The sequence below is a fragment of the Maniola hyperantus genome, chromosome 17, assembly GCF_902806685.2.
Source record: "Maniola hyperantus chromosome 17, iAphHyp1.2, whole genome shotgun sequence".
Taxonomy (NCBI): domain Eukaryota; kingdom Metazoa; phylum Arthropoda; class Insecta; order Lepidoptera; family Nymphalidae; genus Maniola; species Maniola hyperantus.
Genome location: NC_048552.1, coordinates 9087328 through 9103232, shown reverse-complemented (window position 1 = coordinate 9103232; position 15905 = coordinate 9087328). Strand labels below are relative to the sequence as shown.

At 38.1% G+C, this 15905-nt stretch overlaps 1 protein-coding gene across 3 annotated transcripts in view; it reads right to left on the bottom strand.

Annotated features, from left to right (window-relative positions):
* The window catches only part of unc-13, a 394380-nt gene that overhangs the window by 314183 nt on the left and 64292 nt on the right, over positions 1 to 15905 (bottom strand). For all 3 annotated transcript variants that reach the window (XM_069504114.1, XM_069504112.1, XM_069504113.1), the window contains exons 4-5: positions 11879 to 11993; positions 9237 to 9363 (exon numbers count right to left, since the gene is read on the bottom strand). In XM_069504114.1, the coding sequence (XP_069360215.1) occupies positions 9237 to 9363; positions 11879 to 11993 (242 nt within the window). The remainder of the gene's footprint in view (positions 1 to 9236; positions 9364 to 11878; positions 11994 to 15905) is intronic.

Here is a 15905-nt window from a genome sequence, read left to right as displayed (position 1 = left end):
AGTTATAGTGGACATGTGAGACGAGTATGGATGCTCGGCGAGTATTTTTACTTTAATAGTGCGTGAAATCGTTTATTATTTTTTCAACGAAATAAGCTATCTTTTAATAAATTATGTATTTTGCTCTATTAATATTATTCTTATTAGCGGCAGATAGTTGTCATAACATAAAATCAAAAATTAACTCAACCTCGTACTTTTTTAGGGTTTCATACCCGAAGAGTGCCAACGGGACCCTATTACTAAGCCTCCGCTGTCCATCTGTCCGTCCCTCAGCGGGCTATATCTCATGAACCGTAATATCAATTTTAACTCTCTATAGGTATCTATTACGGTTCGAGAGATCTCTCTAACGCAGTGGTAAGCGCTGTGGTCTTATTAGTGGGAGGTCCCGGGTTCGATTCTCGGCAGGAGTTTGGAATTTTATGACTTCTAAATTTCTGGTCTGGTCTGGTGGGCGGCTTCGTCCGTGGCTAGTTACCACCCTACCGGCGAAGCCGTGCCGCTAAGCGATTTAGCGTTCCGGTACGATGCCGTGTAGAAACCAAATGGGTATGGGTTTAATATAAAACTGCCATAGCCCTTCCAGGTTAGCCCGCTTTCATCTTAGATTGCATCATCACTTACCTCCAAAAAAAATTAAGAAAAATATACAGGCCGCTGATAGACAGACGGACGGACGGACGGACGGACTTCGGGTAGAAAACCCTAACAAATTGTGTATTGTTAGTAGGTATACTTAGTATCAACAAAGCGGGTCAAATCCATTATGAAATGCATAAGCAGGGTCGGGGGTTGGAGTATCTTTTGTATGACGTTGAATAGTGCGCTGAAATCTACTCGTCAACCCGTTAACGATCTTAATGAGAGGTGTGTTGCTAAGTAGGTAAGGTTTCTGCAATGTGCATTTTTAATACCTACAAAAATATGCCTATAGTACGCGACAGGTCAAGATGGCAACCGGGTATGAGGCGGGGAGATGTCGACACCCAATCCCGCACTGGGTGAGCGCGGGGGCTGTGCGTGTGTGCGTGGTGTCCCCACCCCGATTGCTATCTCAACCTGTCGCGTACATTAAGAATACATTTTCAAAAATAATTTTGTGGTTAACACATACCTACTTACCTAAGCCTTTTTAGGGTTCCGTAGCCGAATGGCAAAAAACGGAACCCTTATAGATTCGTCATGTCTGTCTGACTGTCTGTCTGTCTGTCTGTCTGTCTGTCTGTCTGTCTGTCTGTCTGTCTGTCTGTCTGTCTGTCTGTCTGTCTGTCTGTCTGTCTGTCTGTCTGTCTGTCTGTCTGTCTGTCTGTCTATCTGTCTGTCTGTCTGTGTGTAGGTCACAGCCACTTTTTCCGAAACTATAAGAGCTATACTGTTGAAACTTGGTAAGTAAATGTATTCTGTGAGCCGCATTAAGATTTTTACAGAAAAAAACAATACATTTTGGGGTTCCCCATACTTAGAACTGAAACTCAATTTTTTTTTTGCATCAAACCCATACGTGTGGGGTATCTATGGTATCTATAGGTCTTCAAAAATGATATTGAGGTTCAGGAGGATTGACAGTTCAGAAAAAAATTATATTAGAAATAATACCATTTTTTTCTGAACTGAATAGTTTGCGCGAGAGACACTTCCAAAGTGGTAAAATGTGTGTCCCCCTCCCAGTAACTTCTAAAATAAGATAGTGATAAAACTAAAAAAATATATGATGTACACCATACAAACTTCCACCGAAAATTGGTTTGAACGAGATCTAGTAAGTAGTTTTTGATTTATCGTTGCAAAATGTCGATAAAATACGATTGTACTACGGAACCCTCAGTGCGCGAGTCTGATTCGCCCTTGGCCGGTTTTTTGGTTCAGCGATAATCCTATACAACTAAAATCATATTATAAAATTGAAAAGGGCTTAGGCCATAGTTCACCACGCTGGCCAAGTGACTTTGCGCACTTTTGAGTACATTATGGAAAACTCTCAGGCATGTAGGTTAACTCACAATGTTTTCCTTCACCGTTAAATCAAGTGATATGTAATTGCTTTAAACGTACATAACTCCGAAAAGTTTCGGAGATGCATGCCCGGGATCGAACCACGGACCCCCTGTACCTGACGTCTTTACCACTAGACTCTCCGCTATCCACGTTTACCAAAAAACATAATACTTTAAAGCATCCTATATTTAAAATGCATTAAAAGGGCGTCTTGCGTAATCCACATTCCGAAGTAGGTATACCCACAGCCATTATAGTGCCAGCACAACAGCGTCAACTTTGCGAATGCAGCTTTGAACGGGCAAAAAAGAAACGGCAATCCGTATTCTCTCCGTGAGATGACTGTTTGCGTCACTGATGGAAGTGTGATGACGTCGGAGTGTGCACTTAAGCCCTTTTATTTCTGTTTCTTTTGCTGTATCAAAGGGGGTCATTATTTACACCTATCATCCAAACGTATTTTTGCTTGCATTAAGGTAAAAGTTCAGTAAGAGAAATCTAAATATACATATAAAAGGAAAAGGTGATTGGCTGACTGATTGATCTATCAATGCACAGCTCAAACTACTGGACGGATCGGGCTGAAATTTGGCATGCAGATAGCTATTATGACGTCGGCATCCGTTAAGAAAATATTTTTCAAAACTCAACCCCTAAGGGGGTGAAATAGGGGTTTGAAATTTGTGTAGTCTAGTAGTAGTAATGCATAAAAATAAACAAAAATCTGTTTTAGAATGCACAAGTGAAGCCCTTTCATATGATACCCCACTTGATATAGTTATCTTACTTCGAAAATTGAAAATACTAATTATTATTAATTCATGACCACAATTTTTTTGTGTAATGTAACCACAAATTCACGGTTTTCAGATTTTTTCCCCTAATGTCTGCTATAAGACCTGCCAAATTTCATGATTCTAAGTCAACGGGAAGTATCCTGTAGGTTTCTTGACAGACCGACAGACAGACAGACAGACAACAATGTGATCCTATAAGGGTTTCGTTTTTCCTTTTGTGTATGGAACCCTAATTATTAATTCCCAAATTACTCCTGCCAGGAATCAAATCCAGGGCCTCCCGCTTATAAGACCACAGCGCTCACCAACGCGCCAGGAAAGTTGAAAGTATGGAAATGCAAGTATGAAAATTTCTACTCTTCTCCATGCACTCTACAGTACACCCCTTTCGTTGACTGGCATATAATTGACATTTTGAACTCGGTTTTGGGTAGATTTAATTTTATTAGACCTGAAATAAACTTTATCTAAGGACTATAATAATAACACATTAAATTTATTATCCTTGAGGCGTTGAGATTTTATAGCTTTAAGGTGAAAGGTCAGACTTTAAAATTAAAGGTCGCGAGTTCAATCTTGATCCCTGTTTGGTTCCTATTAACATACACACTGCTTGAAGTAAGCCAGGCTTGGTTCTCTAACAATAATAATAACAATGAAAACAAATGTTATAAGTTATAACGCCATGTTTATACACCAACAAAATAATCGAGTTTTATACTTAGATAGGTACAATAGTTTCGTGTTTTGGACAAAACATAAAAAACGTCAAAAACTCTTCTCTACACATATCAAATGATAACGTGTACGTATCATCAATATTATAGAAATATTTCATCTCTTTCTTGTGTAAGCAGATAGAAAAAATCATGTTTTTTACAAATATTTTACTTACAATACAATCTTAATCTGTCGCAAAATATTTTTGGCCTAAGCAAAAATGCCAATAATGCATAGTACAATATATAGTTTACAATAATATGTTTAGAGCGTGGTGTTGGACAACATATTAAGTGATTTGTATTTTAAAAGCTTATCGCTTGTTTACAAGCTCACAATACAATCAACAATCACTACACATTCGTACCTAGTACGATTCCAAAACCAAGTGGCATAGCCTCCGAAACAAGATAGTAAATTTGACTGAGATCTTTCAACAAACATTACTGCTTTATTGAACTGCCAAGTAACACTACATTAGTTTTACAATCTATATTTCTATCATAGTCACTTGAATCAACTTCCTTATTAACTTCCTTTAGCGGATGTTGGTCCGATTAACATGCCTATAGCGGATGCGAATCCACTTTACTTACGAGTATTAAAAGTTACGATGCAACTTCATTAGGCCTGAAAAATTAAATATAACTAGCTTATGCTTGCGACTTCGTCCGCGTGGACTAAACAAATTTCAAACCACTAGTTCACCTTCTTAGGGGTTGAATTTTCAAAAATCCTGTCTTAGCGGATGCCTACGTCATAATAGCTATCTGCATGCCAAATTTCAGCCCGATCCTTCCAGTAGTTTGAGCTGAACGTTGATAGATCAGTCAGTCAGTCAGCCAGTCAGTCACATTTTCCTTTTATATAATATTAAAAGATAAAAGATAAAAGATAACGGTAGCGTTGCGTCCACTGCTGGACATGGGTGTCTTGCAAGTACATCCACAGAACACGGTCTGGTGTCGTTGGCTAACTGGTCAATGAGGGAGTACGGGCCTCAAAGCTGAGCTGCTTCAATTCTTATTTGTTTCAGGCTTTACCAGTATACTGTCAACCTTGAGGCTTGATCGTATCCATTGCATTTGGCCGTCCGGTGGTAGCAGAATCCAAAGAAGTCAGATCTGGTGGGTATAGGGTGGTAACTACGTCTAATATAATATCATCCTCTACATTGATACTGAAGCTTGGAATAAGGAGGCACCGTTAATGTAGGATATCAGAGCACTCATTACAAAATATTCGGTGGACGAATGTGAAAGTGGCTCCCAGCATCTCTAAGATCATCCATTTATAACCGTCCACGTGGGGGTTCTCTCAATGCGGCTTTATCCGGCACCCTGGGGCCCGTTCATCGGTTCTTTAAGCTAAGTAACCCAACCACAGCTAGCTACCTGAAGCTTCAAAAACGTATTGAGATAATAATATTAGTTAATCGAAATGTTTGACTCTACGATCATCGCTTTCTTCTCGCCCGCTACCACAGAAATCTGAGCTTGTTAATCAGGCCCATAGTTAGCGACCATAATCACGTTAAATACTATTATATTTTTGTATAATTTTTGGTTGTAAAAATTAAGATTTGTGTTGTGTCAGTACGTCTACTAAACATACAAAGTTGCCATTGAAAGCTGCGGCAAATTGACCTTGTCAGTCAGGCCTCTCCTCTCCGGCCAGACGGCGCCATAGTTTCAAGTAAAAATATCATAAATACTTGCAATACGACCTTACATCCGATACTTACTGAAATAAATCCAAGATATAAATAAGCCAACGGGGACTATTTAGCGAAACAAATAATATCTTATGTACTAACTTATAAGGCTAGGCGCATATTGGCTACATAGGTTGCATTTTAGAGACGCTCCCTTCGACGGTGTTACCTTTAGATTACAACATGGGGTTATTCAAGGGGCGCGGCGGACCAACAAATTCCTGAAAGGCCGGCAACGCATCGGCGGTTCCTCTGGTGCTGCAAATGTTCATGGGCGGTGGTAATCACTTAACATCAGGTGACCCGCCTGAGGTGTAGGAACCGGTAGTAGTGTCTTGACATCAGCCCTTGCCCTTATTAAACACGCGAAAGTTTGTTGGTTTGTTGATTTGTCCTTCAATCACGTCGCAACGGTGCAACGGATTGACGTGATTTTTTGCATGGATATAGATGAAGACCTGGAGAGTGGCATGGGCTACTTTTTATACCGGGAAAAAACCCAATTCCACTCGGACGAAGTCGCGGGCATCAGCTAGTTAATTTACAAATAACTTAATAAATAACAACTAGGCAAATTACATTATTGAAATCAATAAGCAAATATGATTCAAATAGACTTGTACAACTAAAACGACTTCATAAAATAGTAATTACTTTGAAATCTTCTTTAATTACGAGTGTTAAAGTTTACAGCTAGCAATGAATTGATTTGAAGTTTTGGCAATATATACGGCGTGCAAGCAAGTGGTTTAGGAAACTAGTAACTAGACAAGTTACAGCCAAGCTGTCCTAACGAACGGTTGAATGATGCCAGCAGAAGCAAATCACAAAAATCCAGGTTAATACATTCCATATCGAGTCATAGTTAGGAATTCTGTGTAATATGTTGCTTTAGCCAAGTAAATACATGGAACTGTTTGTCTCTACCATAACTTATCTACAATCACTGTAGTCCTGAAAAGTTCAGTCTTCAACAGAGGCTTCGACCCTAGCTAGTTACCACCCTACATCCATCTTTCTATTTTTATTTATTTAAACGAATCTAAGGTGTTCCGGTACGCGATTTAAGCGAATAAACTAAAATAAATATTTGTACTAATAAACTAATGTAAATGGAAAACAAATGGCAAAACATTAAGAAGCAGTATTGTCTGTCGCAGGGAGCCGCTGGATTCAGGCGGCGCAAGACCGTGGCGTGTGGAAGTCCCTACAAGAAACCTGAAAGATACCTTTGTCCAGCAGTGGACATTTATCGGTTGGTGATGATGCTGATGATGATGATTGTCTGTAATCTTGAACAGGATCACCAGACATTGTAATGTAATAACATGTAACACGGTCCCAAAACGCACAATAAAATTGGCAAGGTCGTTGAGTCGACCGGCGCCGTACCGACATACTTCAAGCTCCTGCCAAGTAGGACCAACAATAATAATTTTTTACTTCTCTATGACACGCCACAATAATTTTATCCGACAAATTATGGAACAAAACAAAACGAGCTAAGTATTTAAGAAAACTCCTGGCTCGTAGGATTTATATTTCAATGTTCGTATATCTAATTAATGTAAACTTAAATGTGATAGGTATTATTATCTTGTTGACTTAAATAGCGATTAAATTAGAAGTCCCGTCTGGGCTTAAGGCGAAGAATTTTGAAGACAACCTAAACTTAGTTTAATCGGTTCTTCTACAGCAAATATCAGCGATATTTTTCAGAATAATATTGCCCATTCCTAACAGGCTAACAGGTCACCACGCCCCTTCACGTAAGTGTTGTAAGTTGCTTATTTTTAACTTGATGTATTTATTTCAAACCATCACGTAATTTCTTATTTCATACACACCTGACTATTGTACACCAAGTTGAATGAACAACGAAAAAATTCTCTTCGGAAAGGATTGTGTTTACCTATAAGTATATGATTGGATAGTTATAATTAGTTAGACAGTTAAAAGAACCGGCAGATAATTGCGTAGCCTTATGTAAGCTATCAAAACCACCATTATAATATTTTAAGGATAATAAGAGTAATACATATTTTAATGTAGATAACGGGTGCATACCACGATTTATATTCTGAATTTCTGTATTACCTGTATATTCTGTATTATGTAGTAATACATTAAAATATGTCGTTAAACCACGAAATAAGCTTAAAATCATAAGAGTAATACATCTAATGGGCATATGGCTCTATAGAACTTATGTCCCCCTTTTGAAGATAATAATATGTGTTCATAAATAGTCATGAAACAGAAAGCCTGCAGCCTTCATTTGCTAAGAAAGCACGTCCTTTGCCCTGCTGTTTTGTTCTTTCACCGTATATTTTTTCTCGTATAATGTGTTTCTATGCTTATTATTCTCACCTCGATTTGACAAGCAATCGATTTTAGTAGCACTCACTTCCGCTAAGGCTAAGGTTCAGAATTCTTGATCGGAAGCCGTAAAACGAAATTCGGGTCTAGTGCGCAATTATAGACGACTTCTCGGATACGGATCGGATGCAGTGCATAAAGAGCCTAACCGTCACCATTAGGGCAAGTGTGCACTGGTGAGTTTACTTTCATAAGTTTATATTATTGACGATTCCTGCACGTTTTTCCAACTTAATAACTTCCGCAATTTCGGGTGATATGCAGTACACGTGACTTGCCATAGCTAACTTTAAAATAACTTAACATAAATGTTTGATAAATTTATTAATAAATAAAATGTAAAAGCAATAAATAAATAAAATATAATGTATAAATATTACCTTTACCACTGTTAACAACGAATTCAATTCATAAAACGAAATAGAAATATTAAGTTTCATCACAATAATCAGATTATTACTTAGGTCTATCTCTTAAAATTTTGTTGATATAACGAGATGCTAACCACTTAGGTAAGTACAAGTACTTGGCCGCTTAAGAAATTTAAAATATACAAGGCCTAGATTTTTGCGCGCTAACGTAGAGCTCGTATCGTTTGAGATTCATGGAGAAGGTAGGTCAAGTTGATGAGAGTGGTACCGAATTAAAGAGATAGGTATATTAAATGCGAAGTTTTATTTCACTTTGACATACATACTGTCAAGTAGTAAGTACCTATAAAGTTGCAACTACAGATTATATACGTGTGGCCTATGCCCGAGACATCTTTCCTGTGGATATAGGTTTTTTGAAGTGGGAACTCTTTGATTTCCCGAAATAAAAATAGCCTATGTATTCATTCCTAGACTATGTATGGCTATGTATTCATTCATAGCCTATGTATAGCTGTAATAGCCTAGTGGTTAGAACATCCGCCTTCTAATCGGAAGTCGGGGGTTCGATCCCGGGCACGCAGCTCAAACTTTTCGGAGTTATGTGCGTAACATCGTGAGGAAACCTGCATGCCCGAGAGTTCTCCATAATGTTCTCAAAGGTGTGTGAAGTCTACCAATCCGCACATGGTTAGCGTGGTAGACTATGGCCAAACCCTGAGAGGAGACCCGTGCTCTGCAGTGAGCCGGCGATAGGTTGATCATGATAATCATGATGAATCTTTTTTACGTCTATGCAGAAGAATACGGGTACCTACTGGTACCTACGCACCGCATAATTATCCAAAGAGAATTCCTATGATTAGGTAATGGAAAGGGGTCACAACCCTCAGCAATGAGGAATAATAGTAGGTCAAACTAAGTATCGGGGAGTAATTTGACATTGGCTAGTTCCTCAAATAGGTATCGACTTGAAGTGTGAAATTTCCGCAAATACGAAAACACATCGCGCGACTCGCGTCGAGAATAATCTCGCGCGATTCACGCGTTTCTGGAGCGAGCATGAAACATTGACATTAATAATATTGCTGTCGCATTGCATGAATTGTCTATCAATCCAGAATGAGCCAGCGTGACTGACTACGGGTCTCGGGAGACCCGTACTCTGTAGTGGACCAGCAATGAGTTGACCATGATGATCATGATTGCATGAATTATGTTCATAAAATAATAACAAAGCAAAAAATATGCACTCACCAAAAGGCGGTTCGAAGCGGCAGTCCAGCAACAAGGCGTGGCCAGTCGACCCGGCGGTGCCAACCACCGCGCCGCCGCGCATCATCAGCTGCGCCTCCAGCTCCACCCACCGCCCGCCGCACTCTTGCTGCTCCACCGATGGACAACACACATTACATTAACTACTTGACCCATAAATTACCATAGGTAAAGCCAGAGACACATATGTACAGTGCGCGACGGCAGCGACGACTTTTACAAATTGTACCTACTAATGTTATAGACTAAGAGCCAGCGCGTGCCAGACCTTCGTTATTTTATAAAAGCTAAAAATCTACGTATAGTCCCCAACACTGGGAGGAATGTTTGTTTGGATCATGGTGGCTTTGAGAGATAACAGGCAATAAAGGTGTGAAGAATCGTACGTCAAAGTATAAAGTCTATTTTTTTATGTTTTCTTTAACGTATCTATTAGAAATAACGTCATGCCTTGCCAGACACTTAGTGTCATAAAGTTTAAGGGGTCTGGCAGGGGTGAGTTACTTAAACTGACAATTCGTACATATTACAGGGGGTCGCTTCATTTTAAAAGTGAACCGACTACTTTTGACAAAGTTAAAATGGCGCGTGAGAAGTTATTTTGTAAGAGTAAGTTTTAACCATATAACTTTACCAATTGCGCGTTATAAAAGGTAAGAAATAAAATTACTTCTGTGAAAGGCCATAGCATAGTTAGCCATAGCATAGCTGTTAGCCATAGCATATTAAACTTATTTTATAGCAACGCATAAAAACTGTAATGACACATAATTTAATCAATTAGCCTAGCATTAGCGTGGTAGGAGTCCATTTTACAGGCAACATTACAGAATAAAAAGCGGTCAAGTGCATGTCGGACCACGCAGAGTGTAAGGTTCCGTAGTCCTTCACAATAATATTATATGTATATTATTTGGACTACACAACTAAAACTTTATCTGAATTATTTTGCAATGAATACGACTCCAAGTACATTTTATCTTTTTAGTAGGATTTCCACTAAAAGTCTCTGAGTTAAACCGTGGATGAACGGACGGACATACAGACGGACATGGCAAAACTATAAGGGTTCCTTGATCACTACAGAACATTAAAAATGAACCATTCCTATTCAATGATTATTTTATTGGTTTCGAACTACTCGAATATTTTTAAAGTAGGATGATCATTTTTACCCTAGGAAGTGCAAACTACTGTACGCTTAGTATAAGATTTTACGTCTCACCAAACGTTGCTAGAATTCGAGAGTTGAAACACAATACCGTCAATGTAAAATGGTTCTAAAGAGCCTTGAATTTAAATCAAAAATTCAATGCCTCTGATTTTAATTTTTCGTTTCCGCTGGGAGCGCTGGCTGTAGACCAACTTGAGCTTTAAAACAAGGCAGTTAAGATCCAGTTTACTATAATGCGGAAGGTTTTTGACACTTAAATACTATCAACGTTGGTGACACATAAAATCTGGTACTAAGCGTACTGGTAGTGGACACACTCTCGAGAAATTATTTCACCCCTTTGTAATCAATACCAACCAGCACTAAGTAAGTTCTTTGCTTACTCGATTCACATATGCCCATATGTCTAAAATTCTCCCCGGCACAGTTCCTAATCTTTACCATCAGTCTACATTAAAGTAAAGAGTTAATAGGTATCGTCTAGACAGGCATGTTCCGTTTACGGCCAAATAACTTTCCATTAGGTGAAATGTGACTAATAGCAGTCAAATGTAATTTCACTACAATGCTACAGAGTTAATTAAAAGCATGATATTTGTAATCCAAAGACATTTGAAGCACTGACCAAATTTCGGCTATGGTAGCCGTAAATCTTGAAGTTGGATGATAACCGAACACGACCGGAGAACAATCAGGTGGGAGTCGTTTTACCTACTATACGTGCTTTCCGAGGAGCGGTGGTATAACTTCTAGGCCGTTATCTATACTCATTAAAAGACTTGTTGCCCTAACTGACTGACTGATCTATCACCTCACAGACTAAACCATGGAGCTAGAAACATGAACTTTCGACAGTAGGTTTCTTTTATTAACGTCTCGTACGTTTTGACTACTAAGAAAGGAATTTTGAAAATTTCACCCCCGGGACTCGAATCTCGGGCCTCATGAATAAGCTAGCCAATAGAATAACAAGGCAGAGGCAGCAATGCGTCTATTACAAGTACACTTTCGAACAAAAGATTTAAAACCCATCGCCATTAGCACGGCTGACGGCAGGAACAATGTGAAGCATAACGCTCTCTCTGGGGCGTCGAGGCGGACAATGCCTTGTTAATTTCCGTGGGAGCCTTATTATTTCCATTACCTTTAGGCTTTCATTTTTTACAGGAATAAAATAATAGCTGCTTCATTATTTAAATGTCCTTTAGCTGCAGTAAATGGTCATTTACTGATTTTTTTATAGATAACAAGTTTGCCCTTGATTTATTATGCCCACCTATAATGTGATAGTGAACCATTTTTCTATAGAAAACAATTAACTTCACCTGGGTGTATTCAGAAAATTTCTCATCTCTCTTCTATTAGAGAATAGTAGACGCATATTATATGGGCTGCTGAGCAGAAATGAGTAATTTTGTTGCAAAGCTGAATTTCAGTAAAAGAAGGTTACCTCATCATAAGCGACGGATGTGAGGGGCAGGTAGTGGTAGCCCAGAGCACGGTCCCAGATAACACCTTTGTTCCACACCTCCACCAACAGGCCCAGGTTGATATCGTTGATCTCACTGAGAAACAAAAAAAACATAAAGACGTAATGACTACCCACAATAAACCTTTATGACCTCAATAACTGATCTCCTAATCCTAACCTAAATAAAGAAAATCATCAAAATCGGATTTGCACAAAGATTTTCGTGGTAGGATCGATTAACAAGTAAATATTCAGTACTAGATGATGCCCGCGACTTCGTCCGCGTGGATTTAGGTTTATGAAAATCCCGTGGGAACTCTTTAATTTTCTGGGATAAAATGCCCATGTCCTTCCCCGGGATACAAACTATCTATGTACCAAATTTCGTCAAAATTGGTTGAACGGTTGAGCCGTGAAAAGCTAGCAGACAGACAGACAGACAGACACACTTTCGCATTTATAATATTAAATATGGAAGTATGGATGAGTGAATAATTTATCATAATTATCCTATTTCCTATCGATGGATTGGGGGATTGGAGGGTTGGGTTTTTTTTTTTCGATTTAAAAGGAACCAACTTTGAGGTGCACTCTGTCCAATAAAAAAAAACCGGCCAAGTGCGAGTCAGGCTCGCGCAACGAGGGTTCCGTATTACAGTCGAATTTTTAGACATTTTGCACGATAATTCAAAAACTATGATGCATAAAAATAAATAAAAATGATACCCCACTTGATATAGTTATCTTACTTCGAAAATTGAAAATACTAATTATTAGTTCATGACCACAATTTAATTTTCTTTGTATGATGTATCAACAAATTCACGTTTTTCAGATTTTTCCCCTAAAGCCAGCTATAAGATCTACCTACCTGCCAAATTTCATGATTCTAGGTCAACGGGAAGTACCCTGTAGGTTTCTTGACAGACAGACAGACAGACAGACAGACAGACAGACAGACAACAAAGTGATCCTATAAGGGTTCCGTTTTTCCTTTTGAGGTACGGAACCCTAAAAAGTATCAGATACCTACTGTAAAAAACTATAGAATAAGTATATACTGGTAATACCTTCTCCATTGTTCATTGCTTATAAAAAAATTAAAAAAATCATACTGAAACGCTAATCGGATGAATTAGCAAGGCTTAAGTTAAATGACTTCTTTGGCAATGGTAAGTTAAATCTTTTAGTTAGGTATGTGATTTAAAATGCGACCAGATAAAAGACGTTGCATTTTGAAAGAACACGAACGAAACAAAATATAAAAGTAACTTAAAACATACATTTCAACACTTAAACTGTAACCTATTTCCAAAGAGGGGATCTTAGAAACTTTGTAGACTTTTTAGCACTTAACCGACTTTTGTAAAGACTGTAATTTATTAGTAAAATATATGTCACAGTAACAGAAGTCTTAGCACGTGGAGCGGGGAGTGGGTCTTAGTACTTGAAACAAACGATGCCCCAACTAAACCTTGAACTTTAAACACACCCCCGTAAAAGATTCTGGTCGTAAAAATGTGCTCTTTATAATATTACTAACTGATGCCCGCGACTTCGTCCGCGTGGATTTAGGTTTTTAAAAATCACGTGGAAATACTGTGATTTTCCGGGATAAAAAGTAGTCTTCTCTCCAGGTCTAACTATAGCTATGCAAAAAATTAGGTCGATGTGTTGCTCCTTTATGACGTGATTAAATAAAGCAAGCAAGCCTAATACCTAGTCCTAAGTAGGTAGTTGACTAAGTAATGCTTAAAATTGGAACTGCCTTGCTTTCTCAGTTAAGCACTCAAAGTCAGAATAATAGGGGATCTCCCCTAAAGCAATAATGGCTAAAGAGTATTAAATCATACCGATCGATATAAGAATTTAGAATATTTTATTAGAAAAAAATTGTAATACAAAATTCTCAGCAGCTATTGTAGGGATATCAATCATATAAAGGATTCTTATGTCGCCTTGTGATTCTACGAGTATGGTAAAGTATGATGATCGTAAACTCTCGTATTCAGACAAAATAGCGAGCGAAATAATAAAATAAATAAACAAGTTGTATCAAAATATTACGCACAGTCAAATATTTCATACGAAAAACAGAGCTGACAGTGTGTTCCTATCACATGGCGCTCGGGAAAGGAAATAAATAATTGTATAGCCCAAATAAATGTATACCCGCGCGAGAATCGGTCCCACGGCCCTTGATGTATACCTATTGCTCGGGAGATTCGACGACCGACGTGACATGCTACCAACGAACCCAACCTTGAACTTCACACAGATACGTACTAAAATGATATTGAGGTTTTTAATATCATTTTTAGGGTTCCGTACCTCAAAAGGAAAAACTGAACCCTTATAGGACCACTTTGTTGTCTGTCTGTCTGTTCGTCTGTCTGTCAAGAAACCTACAGGGTACTTCCCGTTGACCTAGAATCATGAAATTTGGCAGGAAGGTGGGTCTTATAGCTGACATTTGGGGAAAAATCTGAAAACCGTGAATTTAGGGTTAGATCACACAAAAAAATTAAATTGTGGTCATGAACTTATAATTAGTATTTTCAACTTGCGAAGTGAATGACTATATCAAGTGGGTATCATATGAAAGGTCTTCACCTGTACATTCTAAAACAGATTTTTATTTATTTTTATGCATCATAGTTTTAGAATTATCGTGCAAAATGTCGAAAAAATACGACTGTAGTACGGAACCCTCATTGCGCGAGCCTGACTCGCACTTGGCCGGTTTTTTCTAAACTGAATAGTTTGCGCGAGAGACACATCGTGTAAAGTAAAGTTTAAAGTGGTAAAATGTGTGTGCCCCACCCCCCCCCCCCCCCCCCCAGTAACTTCTAAAAAAAAAGAGTGATTTAAAAACTAAAAAACTATATGATGTACATTACCATGCAAACTTCCACCGAAAATCGGTATGAACGAGATCTAGTAAGTAGTGTTTGATTTATCGTTGCAAAATGTCGATAAAATACGATTGTACTACGGAACCCTCAGTGCGCGAGGCTGATTCGCACATCGCCGGTTTTTTTATTGTAGTTCAGAATGCCAACATTTTTAACGAGCTTTGTATTTGTGCAGATGCTGTACCTAGCGTGTTTCAATCTAATCAACAGTTGAGCTTTTCTATCTAAATCAGTACCTTCCCATATAAATTCGAAAGTGTGTTTGTTTGTTGGTTTATTGGTTTGTTGGTTTGTCCTTCAGTCACTTCGCAACGGAGCAACGGATTGACGTGATTTTTTGCATGGATCATAGCGGGCATTAGCTAGTAGTATATATAATTCTGTACTTATAATAAAGTTATAATTTTAACACTAAATAGGTAACTAAAATTTAACGGTGTTACTACAAAGCGGTTTTAAATATTAAAGAAATATTTAAGTCTATTATCTAAATATATAAAACGAAAAGGTGACTCACTGACTGACTGACTGACTGACTGATCTATCAACGCACAGCACAAACTACTGGACCGATCGGGCTGAAATTTGGCATGCAGATAGCTATTATGACGTAGACATCCGCTAAGAAAGGATTTTTGAAAATTCAACCCCTAAGGGGGTGAAATAGGGGCTTGGAATTTGTGTAGTCCACGCGGACGAAGTCGCGAGCATAAGCTTTCTATATTACACTAAGTATTCTATATTACACTAATGATTTTCAGCTTATTTCAACATAATATTTTAATGTAGATTGACTGACAACAACAGATTTAAACATTATTTAGCGTAAACCTTTTTATTAACTATTCAGACATTGGTCGCGTTTGATTTGCTTCCTTATAAACTAAAGTTTGCACCAAGTTTTATTGAAATTTAAATTTATTATTTCTCAGACGCTGTTAACTTTGCCATCAAAGAAGAATAAGTACTCGAATAACATAAAACTTTGTAAATATACTCAGAGACAAACTTCAGTGGGAAAACACTCTTAGTTCGATAAGTAATGCCTTTCGAACCAAATAAATCATTTTCTCTTTGCAGTAAATACACAA